This window comes from Symsagittifera roscoffensis, chromosome 9, assembly GCF_963678635.1.
Source record: "Symsagittifera roscoffensis chromosome 9, txSymRosc1.1, whole genome shotgun sequence".
Taxonomy (NCBI): Eukaryota; Metazoa; Xenacoelomorpha; order Acoela; family Convolutidae; genus Symsagittifera; species Symsagittifera roscoffensis.
In genome coordinates this window covers 33,594,601-33,613,799 of record NC_087070.1, presented here as the reverse complement: position 1 = coordinate 33,613,799, position 19,199 = coordinate 33,594,601, and the positions used below count along the sequence as shown (strand labels likewise).

Below are 19,199 nucleotides of genomic sequence, written 5' to 3'. Positions count from 1 at the left end.
GGACATGCCGGCCGATTTCTAAAAAGCCATGAACAGAACATTTAATCACGATGAGAGCACATTTTGCTCTCTGGGCGACAATCTTATTCATCAAAAGAGGAAAAAGTGGATATGAAAAAATTGTAAGCAAAGTCATCAAAAAATCTGATAGAGAAAATCTATCATTAATAATTTCGAAATCCGAATTCTTCAAAAACAAATTAAATTGGTTGGGTCACCATCTATCAATTTCAGGTTTCACGCCAAAATCACAAAATCCGCCCCCTGCAATTTTAAAACATCATCGGTCGTTCTTAGGCAGTATAAATTATCTCTCAAAGTTTGTACCAAACGGGGCGAGTCTAACGGAAAAACATAGATCAATACTGAAAAAAAATACTTAAAAAGAAGTTGAAAAACTTGACCCCCTTGGCAAATTTGAATGGGGAGATGAATACACAATTATCATTGAAATTAAATCAGTGGCAAAGATTTCTCAAAAACATTATTACGATTCGAAAAAAGGAACACGAATCAAATTTGAACCCAGCCATTAAAGTCTACGAGCCTTCTTAGAAAAAAAATGAGAAGAAGAGAAACGGACACCAATATCATTCGCCTACAGATACTTGAACACACCAGAAAAAAAAATCGAAAAACGAATTAGAAAATCTTGCATTGGTGTGGGCGGTGGATAGATATAATAAATCTCCTAGGCGAAAAATCACCATATCAACTGATCATAAAGCCCTAACCTCGGCTCTGGACGTGAATAGGTCAATTAAAACATATTAACTAGGTTTACCTGTTCATACAACGGTTGAAAAATTAGGATAGCGAACTATCTATCATCCAGGGAAACAAATGGGGAACCATGGCCCGAATCAGTATCGGACGAAAAGTTAGTAGTTACGGCACTCGATGCTTTTCACATAGCAGTAGACTGGATGTGCAGTAGGCTTGTGAAAAGGTTTTTGCTGAACCAGGACAAAAACTTTCTAGAACATTCTAGAACATTGAAAACAAGTGAAGTGCTCAATACGTCATTCAGCGGTTGCCATCGCAACCAAATTGGTCAAAAAAGAACAAAGCTCGACCGGAATTGAATATATCGACTTTTGCGACCGTCAAAACTGCATTAACGGCAGCTCTCTCTTGCAAATAAGTTTTTTCGCTTATTTTAACTCCAAATCAGCTGGTGGGAAATAATTTTAAAAAAAAATCACAAAAAGGAACAATCAAACCGCAAATGAGAGTATAAAAAAAGAAATCAGTATAAATGCTACGACTGATGGTCAGATGCACCAGAAAAAAATGGAGGAGAGAAAGCCGCAAAAAAACCTTAAGATCCCTGCTGCAGAGATCTTTGAGCAATACGAATGACGTTTCGGAAGAGGAACAGGTGACGAAATCCTCAAAAGAACAAGAAAAATAATCAGAAGAAGCAGGAGGAACCGGGACAGTTCGGAGAGCGAAAGAAGACAACCGCAATACAGAGTCAAATGGGATATATTCAGCAAAGAACATTGAGAGGTGGACAATCAGTTGCTTTCTTTCTGGCTATTTATTAGGGAAGATCGAGGAAACCACCCAGCAGTAACCACGAACTAGAATCTACCATAGATGAGATTTAAACCAAATAAAATCTAAACAAATCGAACAGACTGATTCAAGACTCAATCCAAGTGCTCGAGGTGGATCTCACTACACACAAAAACGACAAGGACACTCAGGAAAAAAACGTGAAGTAGCCATGTGTCTCAAAAAGAGATTTTTTGAACGTCAAAGCAGCTGTGGAAAGAAGGGCTGTCAAATCTATCGAGATTGTTCTGCAAAAATCTGATGGTGGATTCTACTTTGGAAGACTCGTGGACTGATAGAATTAGAAGAGTGGTGGAGAAAGGTGACAAGCAGGGATTCCAACTCATGGGACTGTACACGAACGCGCTCTGGAACCAGATGGCTGTGGTAGACTAGTGCATTTTGGTCGACAATTACCTTGAGGTAATAGTGCAGATATGTCCAGTGGTCATGAAGAGATTACACAAAGGACGCCCAGGCCGAGAAAAATAATGGAAATTTTGCGATACCTGTGATGGCCGCACATGCATAAAGACATAGTAAACTTTGCAGAAGAAAGTCGTAGTTGCACTAAATATGGTAAGAACGCAGAATACCTAACGCCGAAATTTGACTTTGAACCTCTACCACTGCTCACGCAGCCTGGTCAAGAGCTACAGCTAAATTATGCGGGCATGATTGAAAATCATAAGGGAAAATATGTAATTATGGGTGGCAATAGATCGTATCTTGAATTTTTCGTCAGTAAAAGGCACTGAGACAACTAGTGGAAAAGCTAAGTTAAAACTTCTGAGAACAATTTCTAGACACTCTAGGCATACCAGAATCGACAAAAATTTCCGCCAATTTTCTAATGTTTGTCAATGGTCATAAAATAGCTTGATTCAGTAAAAGCAGCAGATTTAAGCAAAAAAAAATGCAAATACATTATCAATATTTCTCAGAATAGTATTTCAAAATCCGTATGTAATTTTGAATCTGCGGCCAAAACACGGTTTGTTTTTGTGTTGCATGGACAAAAATTGATAGACTTATCGGCGTTTTTTGTAGGCCATATTTGTATTTGGATTCTATGGGCAAGTTCCTCCAATGTATTAGTTAACTCCAAAAGATTGAAAACATTTGAAGTAAAATTTTGAGGTGTGGTAGAACTATTGTGTTCTTTGTTATCAATCTTGGAAATTTAATAATTTTTTTGAGGACCAACTTTTAGTTAAGCCAATTAATTTTCTGAACTCTCTACAAACCATATTAAAAATTTATTCTTCTATTCTTTCAGAAGTTTCTGCGAATTGTGAATATTTTCAGCAAGGCTTTTTACCACAATCAATTCCGTTTTTTCGCCCGCTCTTGAGTCGTTTAAAAGTATTGTTTTATTAGAACCTAGTCGCGAATTGTGTTCCAGCCCCTTTTCCGAGATAAAAATATGATTAATTATATATGCAATGGCTGCAATGAAGGTTTATCAAGCTAGAACTATGCAGTGGCGATTAGTAACTTTCATCATCTTAACCCAAAGTTAAACAAAAGTTTTAAAAGCTAGATTTTATTTTTTGAAGACTATTTTTCATACGAGGCAAGCTAACACAAGGCAACACAGGTGGTGCAGGCAAGTTGGAAGCTGATCCAAATCGGCAACAGAAGTGCCCCAACTATTGAGGCTCCTTGTTCGGAATGTCAGAAGAAAGTCAATGAGTACAGATGAATTGACCACGATTCATATTAATTTGTGTTACACTTATTATATAGCTCTTAACACATGAACCGATATGGTGTAAGGTGGTCTGCGACTCACATTAGTTTGTGTTACACTTACTATATAGCTCTTAAGACATGAACCGATATGGTGTTGGTCTTTGATTCATATTAATTTGTGTTACACTTATTATATAGCTCTTAAGACATGAAAGGATACGGTGTTAATTGGTCTTTGATTCATATTAATTTAAGTTAGACTTATTATATAGCTCTTAGAGTATGAAACGATATGGTGGTATGTGGTCTTTGATTCATATTGGTTTGTGTTACACTTATTATAAAGCTCTTAACGCATGAACCGATATGGTGTAAGGCGGCCTTTGATTCATATTAAATTGTGTTAAGCTTATTATATAGCTCTTAGCACATGAACCGATATGGTGTTAGGTGGTCTGTGATTCACATTAGTTTGTGTTACACTTAGTATATAGCTCTTAAGACATGAACCGATATAGTGTTAGGTGGTCTGTGAATCACATTAGTTTGTGTCAGACTTTTTACATAGCTCTCAAGACATGAACCGATATGGTGTTAATTGGTCTTTGATTCATATTAATTTGTATTACACTTATTATATAGCTCCTAGAGTATGAACCGATATGGTGGTATGTGGTTTTTGATTCATATTGGTTTGTGTTACACTTATTATATAGCTCTCAGGATATGAACCGATAAGGTTTAAGGCGGTCTTTGATTCATATTAAATTGTGTTACACTTACTATCTAGCTCTTAGGACATGAGCCGATATGGTGTTAGGTGGTCCGTGATTCACATTAGTTTATGTTACACTTATTGTATAGCTCACAAGACATAAACCGATATGGTGTTAGTTGGTCTTTGATTCATATTTATTTGTGTTACAATTATTGTATAGCTCTCAGAATAAGAACCGACATGATGTTAGGTGGTTTGTGATTCACATTAGTTTGTGTTACACTTACTATATAGCTCTTAAGACAAGAACCGATATGGTGTTAGGTGGTCTGTGATTCACATTCGTTTGTGTTACACTTATTATATAGCTCTCAAGACATGAACCGATATGGTAATAGTTGGTCTTTGATTCATATTTATTTGTGTTTTAATTATTGTATAGCTCTCAGAATATGAACCGACATGATGTTAGGTGGTTTGTGATTCACATTAGTTTGGGTTACATTTTTTCTATAGCTCTCAGGATTTGAAACGATAAAGATTAAGGCGGTTTTGATTCATATTGAATTGTGTTATACTTATTATATAGCTCTTAACACATGAACTGATATGGTGTTAGGTGGTGTTTGATTCATATTAACTTGTGTTACACTTATTATTTGGCTCTCACGACATGAAGCGATATGGTGTTTGAGCGTCTTTGATTTATATTAATTTGTGTTACACTTATAATATAATTCTCAGTCTATGAACCGATATGGTGTTAGGTTCTCTTTGATTCAGGTTAGCTTGTGTTTTACTGTTATATAGCTCTCAGGACATGAACCGATATTGTGTAGGGTGGTCTTTGATTCATATTATTTTGTGTTGAACTAATTATATAGCTCTCAGGACGTGAACCGATATGGTGTTAAGTGGTCTTTGATTCAATTTAAGTTGTGTTAAACTTATCACATAGCTTTCAGGACATGAGCCGCTATGGTTTCAGGTGGTCTGTGATTCGCAATAGTTTTTGTTACACTCATTATATAGCTCTTAAGACATGAAACGATATGGCGTTAGGTGGTCTTTGATTCATATTATTTTGAGTTACACTTATCACATAGCACTCAGGATGTAAACCGATATGTTGTTAGGTGGTCTGAGATTCACATTTGTTTGTGTTACACTTTTTTTAAAGCTCTTAAGACATGAATCGTTATGGTGTTAGGTGGTCTTTGATTCATATTAATTAGTGTTACACTCATTATATAGCTCTCAGGACATGCATCAATATGGTTTTAGGTGGTCTTTGATTCAAATTAGTTTGTGTTACGCTTATTATTTAGCTCTCAGGACATCAACCTATATGGTGTTAGGTGGTCTATGAGCCATCCTAAATTGTGTTACACTAATATACAGTGCTGATTTAAATTAACCGGACAAAACAAGCTAAACTGAAAAATAAAACTCGTTTTCCTCAAATTGGGTTGAGTTTAGGTGAAAACTTATGGAGATAAAACTAGCTTTAATTTTTAGCAAAATTAATGCGGTGTAAATTGTTCTGCGAAATGGTGTAATATTTAGCACTCAGGATGTAAACCGATCTGTTGTTAGGTTGTCTGTGATTCACATTTGTTTGTGTTACACTTTTTTTATAGCTCTTAAGACATGAATCGATATGGTGTTAGGTGGTCTTTGATTCATATTAATTAGTGTTACACTCATTATATAGCTCTCAGGACATGCATAAATTTGGTTTTAGGTGGTCTTTGATTCAAAATAGTTTGTATTACACTTATTATATAGCTCTCAGGACATGAAACGGTATGCTGTTAGGTGGTTTTCGATTCTTATTAATTTGTGTTACACTTATTATATAGCTCTCAAGACATGAACCGATATGGTGTTTGATGGTCTTTGACTCATTTAAATTGTGTTACGCTCATTATTTAGCCCTCAGGACATCAACCGTTAGGGTGTTAGGTGGTCTTTGAGCCATCCTAAACTGTGTTACACTTATTATACAGTGCTGATTTAAATTAATCGGACAAAACAAGCTAAATTGAAAATTAAAACTCGTTTTCCTCAAATTGGGTTGAGTTTAGGTGAGAACTTATGGAGATAAAAATAGGCTAAATTTTTAGCAAAATAAATGCGGTGTAAGTTGTTTTGCAAAATTCGGGCTCAAAGTTTACCATAAAAATTTGTCGTTTCGGCTTTTTTTAGTTAATCAAAAATTACGCCAAAAACACCAAGTCGATCACAGATATAATTATATCAAAGTGAGTCCCTTATGTAGCCCAACACACTTTAAGAAGGTTATATTGTCCAAAAAAAATTTGAACCGTTTAAAAATTGTTTTTAAATGAAAAAGCTGATATTTTCTATAGTAAAAACTACATTTTTTGTCTATCAAACAAACCTAAATCCTGTAAACATTGTTTTGGAGAATATATCCTGCTTAAAGTTTGTTGGGCTACGTAAGGGGCTCACTTTGAATTAATTGTGTCTGTGATCGACTGGGTATAATCGGCGTAATTTTAGATTAACTAAGAAAAGCCAAAATGACCCATTTTTGTGGTAAAATTTTGGGCTCGAATTTCGCAAAACAAATTTTACCATATTAATTCTGCTAAAAGTTTAAGCTAGTTTTATCTTCATAAATTTTCACCTTAACTCATCCCAATTTGAGGCAAACGCGTTTTAAATCTCAAGTTTAACGCTTTTTGTCCGGTTAATTTGAATCAGCACGGTATAGCTCTCAGGTCATGAACCGATATGGTGTTAGGTGGTCTCTGATTCACATTCGTTTTGTTACAATTGTTTTGAGCAGTTTCTGTTCCAGAATTAACTCCTCAGTCGGCACAGTAAACCTTTTACCTGCACAATTCGCCCCGTGCAAATACAGATAGTACGCAGTCTAGAATCAATAGACCCAGATACAGATCAGAAGTACTGGATTATCACGACGGATCTTACATCATTAGATGGAGAAAGTACGCATCATCACCCTATGGGGTCAGCCTAGTTGTCGCACTGAATGGATCTAAAGTGTTCACACATGTGTATCATCAGCATTTTTTCAACAAATGAAAATACAAAAAATTTTGTTTGAAATTTTGTGCTTCATCCGAAACACTAACCACGGATTTTTTTGTCATAAGAAAACCCAGAGTGTAACTCGCAGTTACCACGCAGATAAACTGCATTCGGTATTGTAGCCATTTAAGATAATTTTAACAATATCACAAGGAATTATATACCAAAAACGTAATTTTCTTTTTTTTTGGAAAAACTTTGTCATTTTTTGGAAAAATTTTTTGCCTGAAAATAATGAAATTAATTTGATATATATTTTTAAATATGGTCTCTTAGCCGAAGAGTGCCCAAGTCCCTATAATGACCCAAATGTATGGACAGAGGCCATAGAGTGTCCACCTGGCGACTACTTTGGCCAAATCCAACTGGACTTCCAGACATTTCCGGTCACCAATATTAGTCGATTGGCACATGAAGTTTCTGAGAGGTTCAATCGAAGCCCTCTATGATTCACTATACAGTAAAAGACAACCAGTTTAGCAATTAATTTGTCGATTAAAACCAGATTATCTTTTTCCCAACCCTCAATTCCTCCCCCCCCCCCCTCCAATGGTGCGAGGGTTGGGGATGGATGTTAACTAGGTTCTAATTTGGAGTTTTCAGCCAGTCAGCAACGATCAGAATCAAGCCTTTTAGATGCAGTGCTTAGCAAATTTAATTCGAGTTAAATGCTGGGGTGGAAGATTTTGCTTTGGTCATTCTAAGAGGGGGAGGGCTGGCTCAGCAACTCTTGGAGAAAAATTGACAGGGAGATCTGTCTGTCTCATTTTGGTCAATCGCAACTGACTCGATGCGTCATGCAGTTGCCATGCTGTGATAGCTCTAATTTACTTCTTGTTTCAAAAGTATCGCTATGAAAAAATACAAAAGATTCTGGACGATGGAAGTGTTGTGCAGAGGTTAACTATCCGCCTCTCGAGCCAAAGTTCGGAAATTTTAGCCACACTAAAATCCGTGCTTGATGCTTTAGGGTGAACCAATGTTTTCTGTCAATGTTTTCGGTTTTCATTTTTTTTCTGTTATACGACCCAAAGTTCATCTTTTTTCTATTTTAAAATTTTGATAATAATGCTTTATTCTGATTGGATGAAATTACCAAATGCATTTGAATTTACCTCAGGACAGGAACCGATCTGTTGTTAGGTTGTCTGTGATTCACATTTGTTTGTGTTACACTTTTTTTATAGCTCTTAAGACATGAATCGATATGGTGTTAGGTGGTCTTTGATTCATATTAATTAGTGTTACACTCATTATATAGCTCTCAGGACATGCATAAATTTGGTTTTAGGTGGTCTTTGATTCAAAATAGTTTGTATTACACTTATTATATAGCTCTCAGGACATGAAACGGTATGGTGTTAGGTGGTTTTCGATTCTTATTAATTTGTGTTACACTTATTATATAGCTCTCAAGACATGAACCGATATGGTGTTTGATGGTCTTTGACTCATTTAAATTGTGTTACGCTTATTATTTAGCCCTCAGGACATCAACCGTTAGGGTGTTAGGTGGTCTTTGAGCCATTCTAAACTGTGTTACACTTATTATACAGTGCTGATTTAAATTAATCGGACAAAACAAGCTAAATTGAAAATTAAAACTCGTTTTCCTCAAATTGGGTTGAGTTTAGGTGAAAACTTATGGAGATAATAATAGGTTAAATTTTTAGCAAAATAAGTGCGGTGTAAGTTGTTTTGCAAAATTCGAGCTCAAAGTTTACCATAAAAATTTGTCGTTTCGGCTTTTTTTAGTTAATCAAAAATTACGCCAAAAACACCAAGTCGATCACAGATATAATTATATCAAAGTGAGTCCCTTATGTAGCCCAACACACTTTAAGAAGGTTATATTGTCCAAAAAAAATTTGAACCGTTTAAAAATTGTTTTTAAATGAAAAAGCTGATATTTTCTATAGTAAAAACTACATTTTTTGTCTATCAAACAAACCTAAATCCTGTAAACATTGTTTTGGAGAATACATCCTGCTTAAAGTTTGTTGGGCTACGTAAGGGGCTCACTTTGAATTAATTGTGTCTGTGATCGACTGGGTATAATCGGCGTAATTTTAGATTAACTAAGAAAAGCCAAAATGACCCATTTTTGTGGTAAAATTTTGGGCTCGAATTTCGCAAAACAAATTTTACCATATTAATTCTGCTAAAAGTTTAAGCTAGTTTTATCTTCATAAATTTTCACCTTAACTCATCCCAATTTGAGGCAAACGCGTTTTAAATCTCAAGTTTAACGCTTTTTGTCCGGTTAATTTGAATCAGCACGGTATAGCTCTCAGGTCATGAACCGATATGGTGTTAGGTGGTCTCTGATTCACATTCGTTTTGTTACAATTGTTTTGAGCAGTTTCTGTTCCAGAATTAACTCCTCAGTCGGCACAGTAAACCTTTTACCTGCACAATTCGCCCCGTGCAAATACAGATAGTACGCAGTCTAGAATCAATAGACCCAGATACAGATCAGAAGTACTGGATTATCACGACGGATCTTACATCATTAGATGGAGAAAGTACGCATCATCACCCTATGGGGTCAGCCTAGTTGTCGCACTGAATGGATCTAAAGTGTTCACACATGTGTATCATCAGCATTTTTTCAACAAATGAAAATACAAAAAAATTTGTTTGAAATTTTGTGCTTCATCCGAAACACTAACCACGGATTTTTTTGTCATAAGAAAACCCAGAGTGTAACTCGCAGTTACCACGCAGATAAACTGCATTCGGTATTGTAGCCATTTAAGATAATTTTAACAATATCACAAGGAATTATATACCAAAAACGTAATTTTCTTTTTTTTTGGAAAAACTTTGTCATTTTTTGGAAAAGTTTCTTGCCTTAAAATAATGAAATTGAATTATATATATTTTTAAGATGGTCTCTTAGCCGAAGAGTGCCCATGTCCTCATAATGACCCAAATGTATGGACAGAGGCCATAGAGTGTCCACCTGGCGACTACTTTGGCCAAATCCAACTGGACTTCCAGACATTTCCGGTCATCAATATTAGTCGATTGGCACATGAAGTTCCTGAGAGGTTCAATCGAAGCCCTCTATGATTCACTATACAGTAAAAGACAACCAGTTTAGCAATTAATTTGTCGATTAAAACCAGATTATCTTTTTCCCAACCCTCAATTCCTCCCCCCCCCCCCCCTCCAATGGTGCGAGGGTTGGGGATGGATGTTAACTAGGTTCTAATTTGGAGTTTTCAGCCAGTCTGCAACGATCAGAATCAAGCCTTTTAGATGCAGTGCTTAGCAAATTTAATTCGAGTTAAATGCTGGCGTGGAAGATTTTGCTTTGGTCATTCTAAGAGGGGGAGGGCGGGCTCAGCAATTCTTGGAGAAAAATTGACAGGGAGATCTGTCTGTCTCATTTTGGTCAATCGCAACTGACTCGATCCGTCATGCAGTTGCCATGCTGTGATAGCTCTAATTTACTTCTTGTTTCAAAAGTATCGCTATGAAAAAATACAAAAGATTCTGGACGATGGAAGTGTTGTGCAGAGGTTAACTATCCGCCTCTCGAGCCAAAGTTCGGAAATTTTAGCCACACTAAAATCCGTGCTTGATGCTTTAGGGTGAACCAATGTTTTCTGTCAATGTTTTCGGTTTTCATTTTTTTTCTGTTATACGACCCAAAGTTCATCTTTTTTCTGTTTTAAAATTTTGATAATAATGCTTTATTCTGATTGGATGAAATTACCAAATGCATTTGAATTTACCTCAGGACAGGAACCGATATGATGTTAGGTGGTCTGTGATTCATATTAAATTGTGTTACTTTTATTATATAGTTCTCAGGACATGAACCGATATGGTGTTAGGTGGTCTTTGATTCATCTTAATATGTGTTACACTTTTTATACAGCTCTCAGGTCATGAACCGATATGGTGTTAGATGGTCTTTGACTCATATTACTTTGTATTACACTTAATATATAGCTCTCAGGACCTGCACCGATATAGTGTTAATGGTCTGTGATTCGTAATAATTTATGTTACACTAATATTATAGCTCTCAAGACATGAACCGATATGGTGTTGGGTGGTCTTTGATTCAAATTAAATTGTGTTACACGTATTTTATAGCTCTCAGGACATGAACCGAATGGTGTTAGGTGGTCTCTGATTCATATTATTATGTATTACACTTATTATATAGCTCTCAGGACCTGAACCGATATGGTGTTGGGTGGTCTTTGATTCAAGTTAATTTGTGTTAAACTAATTATATAGCCTTCAGGACATGAACCGATATGGTGTTAGATGGTTCTGATTCATATTAATTTGTCTTACACTTATTATATAGCTAGCAGGACATGAAGCGATATAGCGTTAGTTAGTATTTGATTCATATTATTATTCTTACACTTTTTATATAGCTCTCAGCACATGAACTGATATGGTGTTAGGTGGTCTTTGATTCATATTAAATTGTGCTACACGTATTGCATAGCTCTCAGGATATGAACCGATATGGTGTTAGGTGGTCTCTGATTCATATTATTATGTATTACACTTATTATATAGCTCTCAGGACCTGAACCGATATGGTGTTGGGTGGTCTTTGATTCAAGTTAATTTGTGTTAAACTAATTATATAGCCTTCAGGACATGAACCGATAAGGTGTTAGATGGTTTTGATTCATATTAATTTGTCTTACACTTTTTATATAGCTAGCAGGACATGAAGCGATATTAGTCTTTGATTCATATTATTATTCTTACACTTTTTATATAGCTCTTAGCACATGAACTGATATGGTTTTAGATGGTCTTTGATTCATATTAATTTGTGTTACACTAATTATGTAGCACTCAGGACATGAACCGATATGGTGTAAGGTGGTCTATGATTCAAATTAATGTGTGTTAGACTAATTATATAGCTCTCAGGACATAAACCGATATGTTGTTAGATGGTCTTTGATTCATATTGATTCGTTTTACACTTATTATGTAGCTCTCAGGACGTGAACCAATATGGTGTTAGGTGGTCTGTGTTTCATATTAAATAATGCTACACGTATTGCATAGCTCTCAGGATATGAACCGATATGGTGTTAGGTGGTCTTTGACTCATATTAATTTGTATTACACTTAATATATAGTTCTCAGGACCTGCACCGATAAAGTGTTAATGGTCTGTGATTCGTAATAATTTATGTTACACTAATATTATAGCTCTCAGGACATAAACCGATATGGTGGTGGGTGGTCTTTGATTCAAATTAAATTGTGTTACACGTATTGTATAGCTCTCAGGACATAAACCGAATGGTGTTACGTGGTCTCTGATTCATATTATTATGTATTACACTTATTATATAGCTCTCAGGACCTGAACCGATATGGTGTTGGGTGGTCTTTGATTCATGTTAATTTGTGTTAAACTAATTATATAGCCTTCAGGACATGAACCGATATGGTGTTAGATGATTTTTGATTCATATTAATTTTTCTTACACTTATTATATAGCTCTCAGGACATGAACTGAGATGGTGTTAGGTGGTCTTTGATCCATTTTAAAATGGGTTGCAATTATAATACAGTGCTGATTTAAATTAACTGGACAAAACAAGCTAAATTTGGAATTTAAAACGCGTTTTCCTCAAATTGGGTTGAGTTTAGTTGAAAACTTATCAAATTAAAACTAGCTTAAAATGTGAGCAGAATTAATGCGGTGTAAATTACCAAACGTACCGAGTCGATCACAGTTATAATTATATCAAAGTGAGCTTCTTTTTTAGCCCAACAAACTTTAGGAAGGGTATATTCTCCAAAAAAAATTGCAACCGATTAAAAATTGTTTTTAAATAAAAAGCTGGTATTTTATATAGTAAAAACGACCTTTTTTTGTCTATCAAACATAATAAATCAATTTATACAATGGTTTGGAGAATCTACCCTATTTAAAGTTTGTTGGGCTACGTAAGGGGCTCACTTTGAATTAATTGTGTCTGTGATCGACTGGGTATAATCGGCGTAATTTTAGATTAACTAAGAAAAGCCAAAAAGACCAATTTTTGTGGTAAATTTTTGGGCCCGAATTCCGCAAAACAGATTACACCGTATTAATTCGGCTAAAATTTTGAACTAGTTTTATCTTCATAAGTTTTCACCTAAACTCATCCCAATTTGAGGCAAACGCGTTTTAAATTTTAAGTTTAACGCGTTTTGTCCGGTTAATTTAAATCAGCACGGTATAGCTCTCAGGACACGAACCGATATGGTGTTAGGTGGTCTCTGATTCACATTAGTTTTTGTTACAATTGTTTTTGAGCAGTTTCTGTTCCAGAATTATTTCGTCAGTCGGCACAGTCACATTTTCCCTTCACAATTCGCTCCGTGCAAATCCAGATAGTACGCAGTCTAGAATCAATAGACCTAGATACAGATCAGAAGTACTGGATTATCAGGACGGATCTTACATCATTAGATGGAAAATGTACGCATCATCACCTTATGGGGTCAACCTAGTTGTCGCACTGAATGGATCTGAAGTGTTCACACATGTGTATCCAGGTTTGCACGACATCGCTACATTTTAAAACCATTTTTATAACTTAAAACCGTTTTCATCCAAATTGTTTTGAACAGAAATGACTTTGCCAATAATTTCAATGAATCGTTCCAAAGAGAACCAAAAATAAGACTGCTCGTATATCAGGGCAAATGCCCCTGACCATGTCCCTTAATCTCTTTCAGTGTTTTCTTTTCCCAAAAACTATTCGATAGAGATTCAGGGGCATGGTCAGAGGCATTAGCCCTGATATACGGGCAATCTTAGTTTTTGCAAATTTCTAGGAGTTTGTAAATTGCCAATTCGGCCATACTCTGGACTAATTTATGTGCGATTCGAACATTTGATTCACAATGTTGAAAACGTAACGCAAATTATTTACGCGTGGCAAATTATCCCGCATGATATAATCGTTCCAATCGAATTGAGGTTATAGCTAATCGATCGTATTAGTTTCGTACGGCTCAATCTTTCACACTTGATATTTGATGTTGTCGAAAATTTATAGATTCTCAGTATTTTCTTTTCCCAAAAACTATTCGATAATCTATAAATTTTGGATAACATCACATATCAAGTGTAAAAATTTGAGTCGTACGAAACTTATGCGATCGATTAGCTATAGCTTCAAATCAATTGGAACGATTTTGTTAGCGGGATATTTCGCCACGCATAAAAAATTCGCATGACGCTTTCAACATTATGAATGAAATGTTCGAATCGCACATAAATTAGTCCAGAGTATGGCCAAATTGGCAAAACATAAACTCCCAGAAATTTGCAAAAAACTGATCTGAAACAAAATATCTGTTTACATTAGAATTCAGGGAGTCGATGTCTTCAACGGGATTTAGTTTTTTTTGTTAAAAATTGTTATTTCGATCGCCGAATACTGACTGATTAAAAAAACCACACCGAGCATAAATATTCCATTTTCTTTGAAAGTTGGAACAACAAGCAGTAGTTCAATGATTTTCAAATGCCCGCAAATAATTAGACGGCCTTGGTCTAAAATGGCAGAACTTTCCAGACATTTTCAGCCGGGATGGAAATTTAAAAAATGATTCAATCAATACCAAAAATCAAAAAATCAATCATTTTTTGAACTTAATTCTATAACTAAGAAATACCAAGTTTTTTAATATGATGCTTTCGTTAATTGCAGGATCAATTTTGGAGTGATAAGATTTAAGACAAAGAAATCATATAGCATTCACTTTAGTAGTGAAATGACTAGATGTTAAAACGTACGTTGTCAAACTGGGAAATAGGAGTTAAATTGTTGTTGATTAAAATTGTTTAGTAGTAAAATGACTAGGTGTTAAATTGTAGTGTTAAATTGGCTGGTATTAAATTAAAGGACACCGTAACAATAGCTTGCATGTAAATAAGGGACAAACAATATTTTCGAGAGATTTTGATAATCAATTTTATAATTTGGTCGAGTTTGGATTTTTAACTGTACTTTTTCTTAAAATGGTCCTACTAACCATTTTAAAATGGTCCTACTAAGCATATGATACAATTTGTGAAATTGTATCAAAAGCATTTTTTCCACAAAAGAAAATACAAAAATTTTGTTTTGAAATTTTGTGCTTCATCCGAAACAATAAACACGGATTTTTTGTCATAAGAAAACCCAGAGTGTAACTCGCAGTTACCACGCAGATAAACTGCATTTGGTAATTGTAGCCATTTAAGATACTTTTAACAATTTTACAAGGAATTTTATACCAAAAACGTAATTTTTTTTTTTGGAAAAACTTGGTCATTTTTTGGAAAAGTTTCTTGCCTTAAAATAATGAAATTGAATTATATATATTTTTAAGATGGTCTCTTAGCCGAAGAGTGCCCATGTCCTCATAATGACCCAAATGTATGGACAGAGGCCATAGAGTGTCCACCTGGCGACTACTTTGGCCAAATCCAACTGGACTTCCAGACATTTCCGGTCATCAATATTAGTCGATTGGCACATGAAGTTCCTGAGAGGTTCAATCGAAGCCACTCTATGATTCACTATACAGTAAAAGACAACCAGGTTAGCAATAAATTTGTCGATTAAAACCAGATTATCATTTTCCTAACCAAAGGGTTAGGGATGGATGTTAACTGTTAACTAGGTTCTAATTTGGAGTTTTCAGCCAGTCAGCAACAATCAGAATCAAGCATTTTAGATGCAGCGCTCAGCAAATTTAATTCGAGTTAAATGCTGGGGTGGAAGATTTTCCTTTGTTCATTCTAAGAGGGGAGGGCGGGCTCAGCAAATCTTGGAGAAAATTTGACAGGGAGATCTTTTTGTCTTATTTTGGTCAATCGCAACTGACTCGATCCGTCATGCAGTTGCCATGCTGTGATAGCTCTAATCTACTTCTTGTTTCAAAACCATCGCTATAAAAAACACAAAAGATTCTGGACGATGGAAGTGTTGTGCAGTGGTTAACTATCCGCCTCTCGTGCGAAAACTCGGAGATTTTAGCCACACCAAAATCCGTGCTTGTTACATGAGGGTGAATCAATGTAGTTTTGTTTTTCTGTTATACGACCCAAAGCTCATCTTTTTGCTATTTTAAAATTTTGATATTTGATTGGATGAATTTACCAAATGCAAAAGAAGTGTGAAACTCTTGCTGAAATCTGAAATCCAAGCGTATTAGCTTAATCATTGTTTTGGTCAGTTTGTGCCGCATCACAGAAAAGACCCAACCCAGAAAAACAACACAAAAAATTGAATGTAATTTTTGACCAGTTGACCGACAGAGATTCTCTGTAAAGTGTCAGAGGTCGTATGCTGGTCCTTTTGCACGCCCGAGTTGAGATTTTTCACCTAATTTGAAGCAAGATTTGAGCGGTTTGAGCGGTTTTTTTAAGACAATTACGCTTCAATTTTGAAGCAAGATTTTAAGACAATCAAAATCTTGCTTCAAAATGAGCGGTTTGAGCGGTTTTTGAACGGTTTATCACGCGTGGATTTTTCGCCTCATCTTGAAAATGGTTAAATAGTATTAGTGTTTGAAAAAAATGTACTGGTTTATTTTTGCGATGAAAGGGTTAATTTTTGAGATAAAAAAACAACAATTTTTCTCAGCCAGATGCTAAAATTTAGTGTGCTTTTTGTTTTTGAGACTCCGCCCCAGCATAAAAGCCCGAACCACCGCTCCTTTCTTCTACTCCCACACATCTTTTGTACGTTTAATCTATTTCAGGATCTAAAATTTTAATTGTATTGCATTATAATGGATATTTGGACCAAAATTTAATTAGTTCTCATGAAACTCGAGTGCGGACATGTATGAACCTAGTCGATGTTTGTGGTCTTCAGCACTAAACGAACCAAAATCAGTAATTCTACTTCTTGAACACAAATTTTTTTGATTGAATCTTGGATGGCTAATAAGCCAATCAAGTTCAAACAACATGGTTTAGAATTTCAATGAAAACTTCGAATAGATTAAAACGGCATGACGATAGTTCTTCGCATTCGATGATTCGTTGCAAGCGACCATTAGTAGCGTGTTTGTAAAAGCGGCTATTCGCAGCACACGACGACTCGTAGGAAGCGACAATTAGTAGCGGTAAAAACTTTGATCAGATCAAAAGATATTAGATGAAAGGGTGAAATTAAAGAACACAAAAACTAAGGAATACAGAAATTAATGAACACAGAAGCAAGAATCAAAATTGAATGAGAGGCCTTCAAGTTGCTAGAGAATAATATTGTAACTATAATGCCTAAAGAGTTCAACTAATCTGGCTTGACCACCTTGCCGGTACTTTCTCCGGCAATTGTTCTTGCCTATTTGTTCTCCCACAAACTTTGTTCTTTTCTCAGGAATTGGATAAAATTGTGAATGGTGCGGTGAGCACACCCCATCCCCATCTGGGATGAGCACACCCCACCCCCATATGCCATCCCTCGACTGAGTTGCTGGTTTTCTGTTTTCCAATTTTTGCGTTTTCGAACTGGTTCCAGAGTGAAATAGGGAATTGCTCTACCCCTCTGCGTCCTCGGAGGATAGCTCCAACCCAAGTTGATACAAAGTAATCGACGTAATCAATGTAGGGGGACTCGTCACTTTGGTCGGAAATTTCAGACCACACAGAAGTCAGGCCGATTTCAAAGTCAAGCAAAAGCAAGGAATGACCTTAAAAGCATGTGTGTGTTTTTATCTTCTCGATGCACTGGTGCTCGTCTAATCTCTCATATTTTGCGCCAAATGGTCAGTGCGAAATGAAAAAAGCATCTTTTTACATTCAAACGGTCGAAAACCTTCTGAAAAGTGTTAGTTAAAGCCTTCCGAATATCTACCACAGTCTGCCAGGGCTCAAGTCCTGGGTTCATTTCTTTCAACTGTCTGAAGGCTCGAATGTATTGATCTTCACTTTGTTTTGAAGAACAAAGAAATCTAATGGAACAGTTTAGTTGTTAAATAAAGCATGATTTGTGAAAGTTTACGAAAGCTTTAAAGTTCCCATCTCCATGACAGACTCTGTTAATTTCAGAAGTTTTTAAGCTCTCGTCAGTGGTAAATACTAACAACCGGTCTTTGTCATCCGACCCTGAATCAAAAAGGAGGAATTTATCTCCATCACACTCTTGCTCAATTCGTAAGGCACGGCAATGTCTTTATTTGAGTGCAAAGCGGAATCAGTTGCTCGTTGTCGCTGAAGAGTTCTGGCGAGTGACTTGTACTTAGGTAAGTTAAAAACCGTATCCAGGCTGATACTCCCAGTGTTTGCCACGTACATGATCCTGAGAGGCTCCAATGATGTTTTTCCTTTCCCCCAGTCTTTAAGAAATTAGCTTGTTTAAGGGGTTATGTTTTTTTCACTGGGTGAGGTCAGTTTTCCCTCAAAAAAACCTTTGCCTTGCGGTCATGCTAATTGAATGTTTTTAAAGCAAAAAAGGTCTTATTTTGTAAAATTTAAGTTCGCGCACGTTGCAAAATTTTTGAACATTTTACTCACTGTTTTAGTTCTGGGCCGCATGGAATACTTTTTGACCATTTTATCTGCAATGATGGGAACAGATTTTGGATAGTCTCTTCGCACATCGCCAGCTGGATTTATCGGTTATTTTGTTGTGGCGGTTTAGAATCATAGTTCTCCGTCGTGGACAAGCTGCTGTTTTCCTCGCTCGCACATGACAAATTGTAAAGCATATTGATTTATAATGAAACAAAACCAAAGTGTTTTTAACTCTTTTTGATCATTGTAACATTAAATTATTCCAATCTCTACTGTTAATTCATTTCAACTTGATATTTAATTTAAAAAAGGTGCTAAATTGAAATTTTTTATCGCTCGCTCCTCAACCAGCGCAATTGCCCACAACCAGCGCAATTTTAACCTCCCCACAACCAGCGCAAAATAGTTTGCTCAGTTCGCATCGTTTCTTGATCCAATCCCCCAATTGGCAGTTATTTGTGCTGCTAATTGACGCTTGGACGCTTGTGCTGCTAATTGATGCTAATTGACGCTTGTGCTGCTAATTGATGCTAATTGACGCTTGGTGCGAATGGTTGCCTTTAAAAATTCAGCGAATAGTCGCTTGCGACCAATCGTCGCTTGCAACGAACTGTCGCCTCACGGATTAAAAC

The 19,199-nt window shown here is 35.9% G+C and overlaps 2 protein-coding genes across 8 annotated transcripts in view; one reads left to right on the top strand and one right to left on the bottom strand.

Moving 5' to 3' along the window:
- The window catches only part of LOC134854597 (protein Hook homolog 3-like), a 377,820-nt gene that overhangs the window by 279,142 nt on the left and 79,479 nt on the right, over positions 1-19,199 (bottom strand). The gene's annotated exons all lie outside the window — the stretch shown is intronic.
- LOC134854214 (protein O-glucosyltransferase 3-like) overlaps positions 13,379-19,199 on the top strand; it is a 72,481-nt gene continuing 66,660 nt past the window's right edge. For both annotated transcript variants that reach the window (XM_063870381.1, XM_063870380.1), the window contains exons 1-2: positions 13,379-13,601; positions 15,429-15,640. In XM_063870381.1, the coding sequence (XP_063726451.1) occupies positions 13,523-13,601; positions 15,429-15,640 (291 nt within the window). In that variant the 5' untranslated portion in view covers positions 13,379-13,522. The remainder of the gene's footprint in view (positions 13,602-15,428; positions 15,641-19,199) is intronic.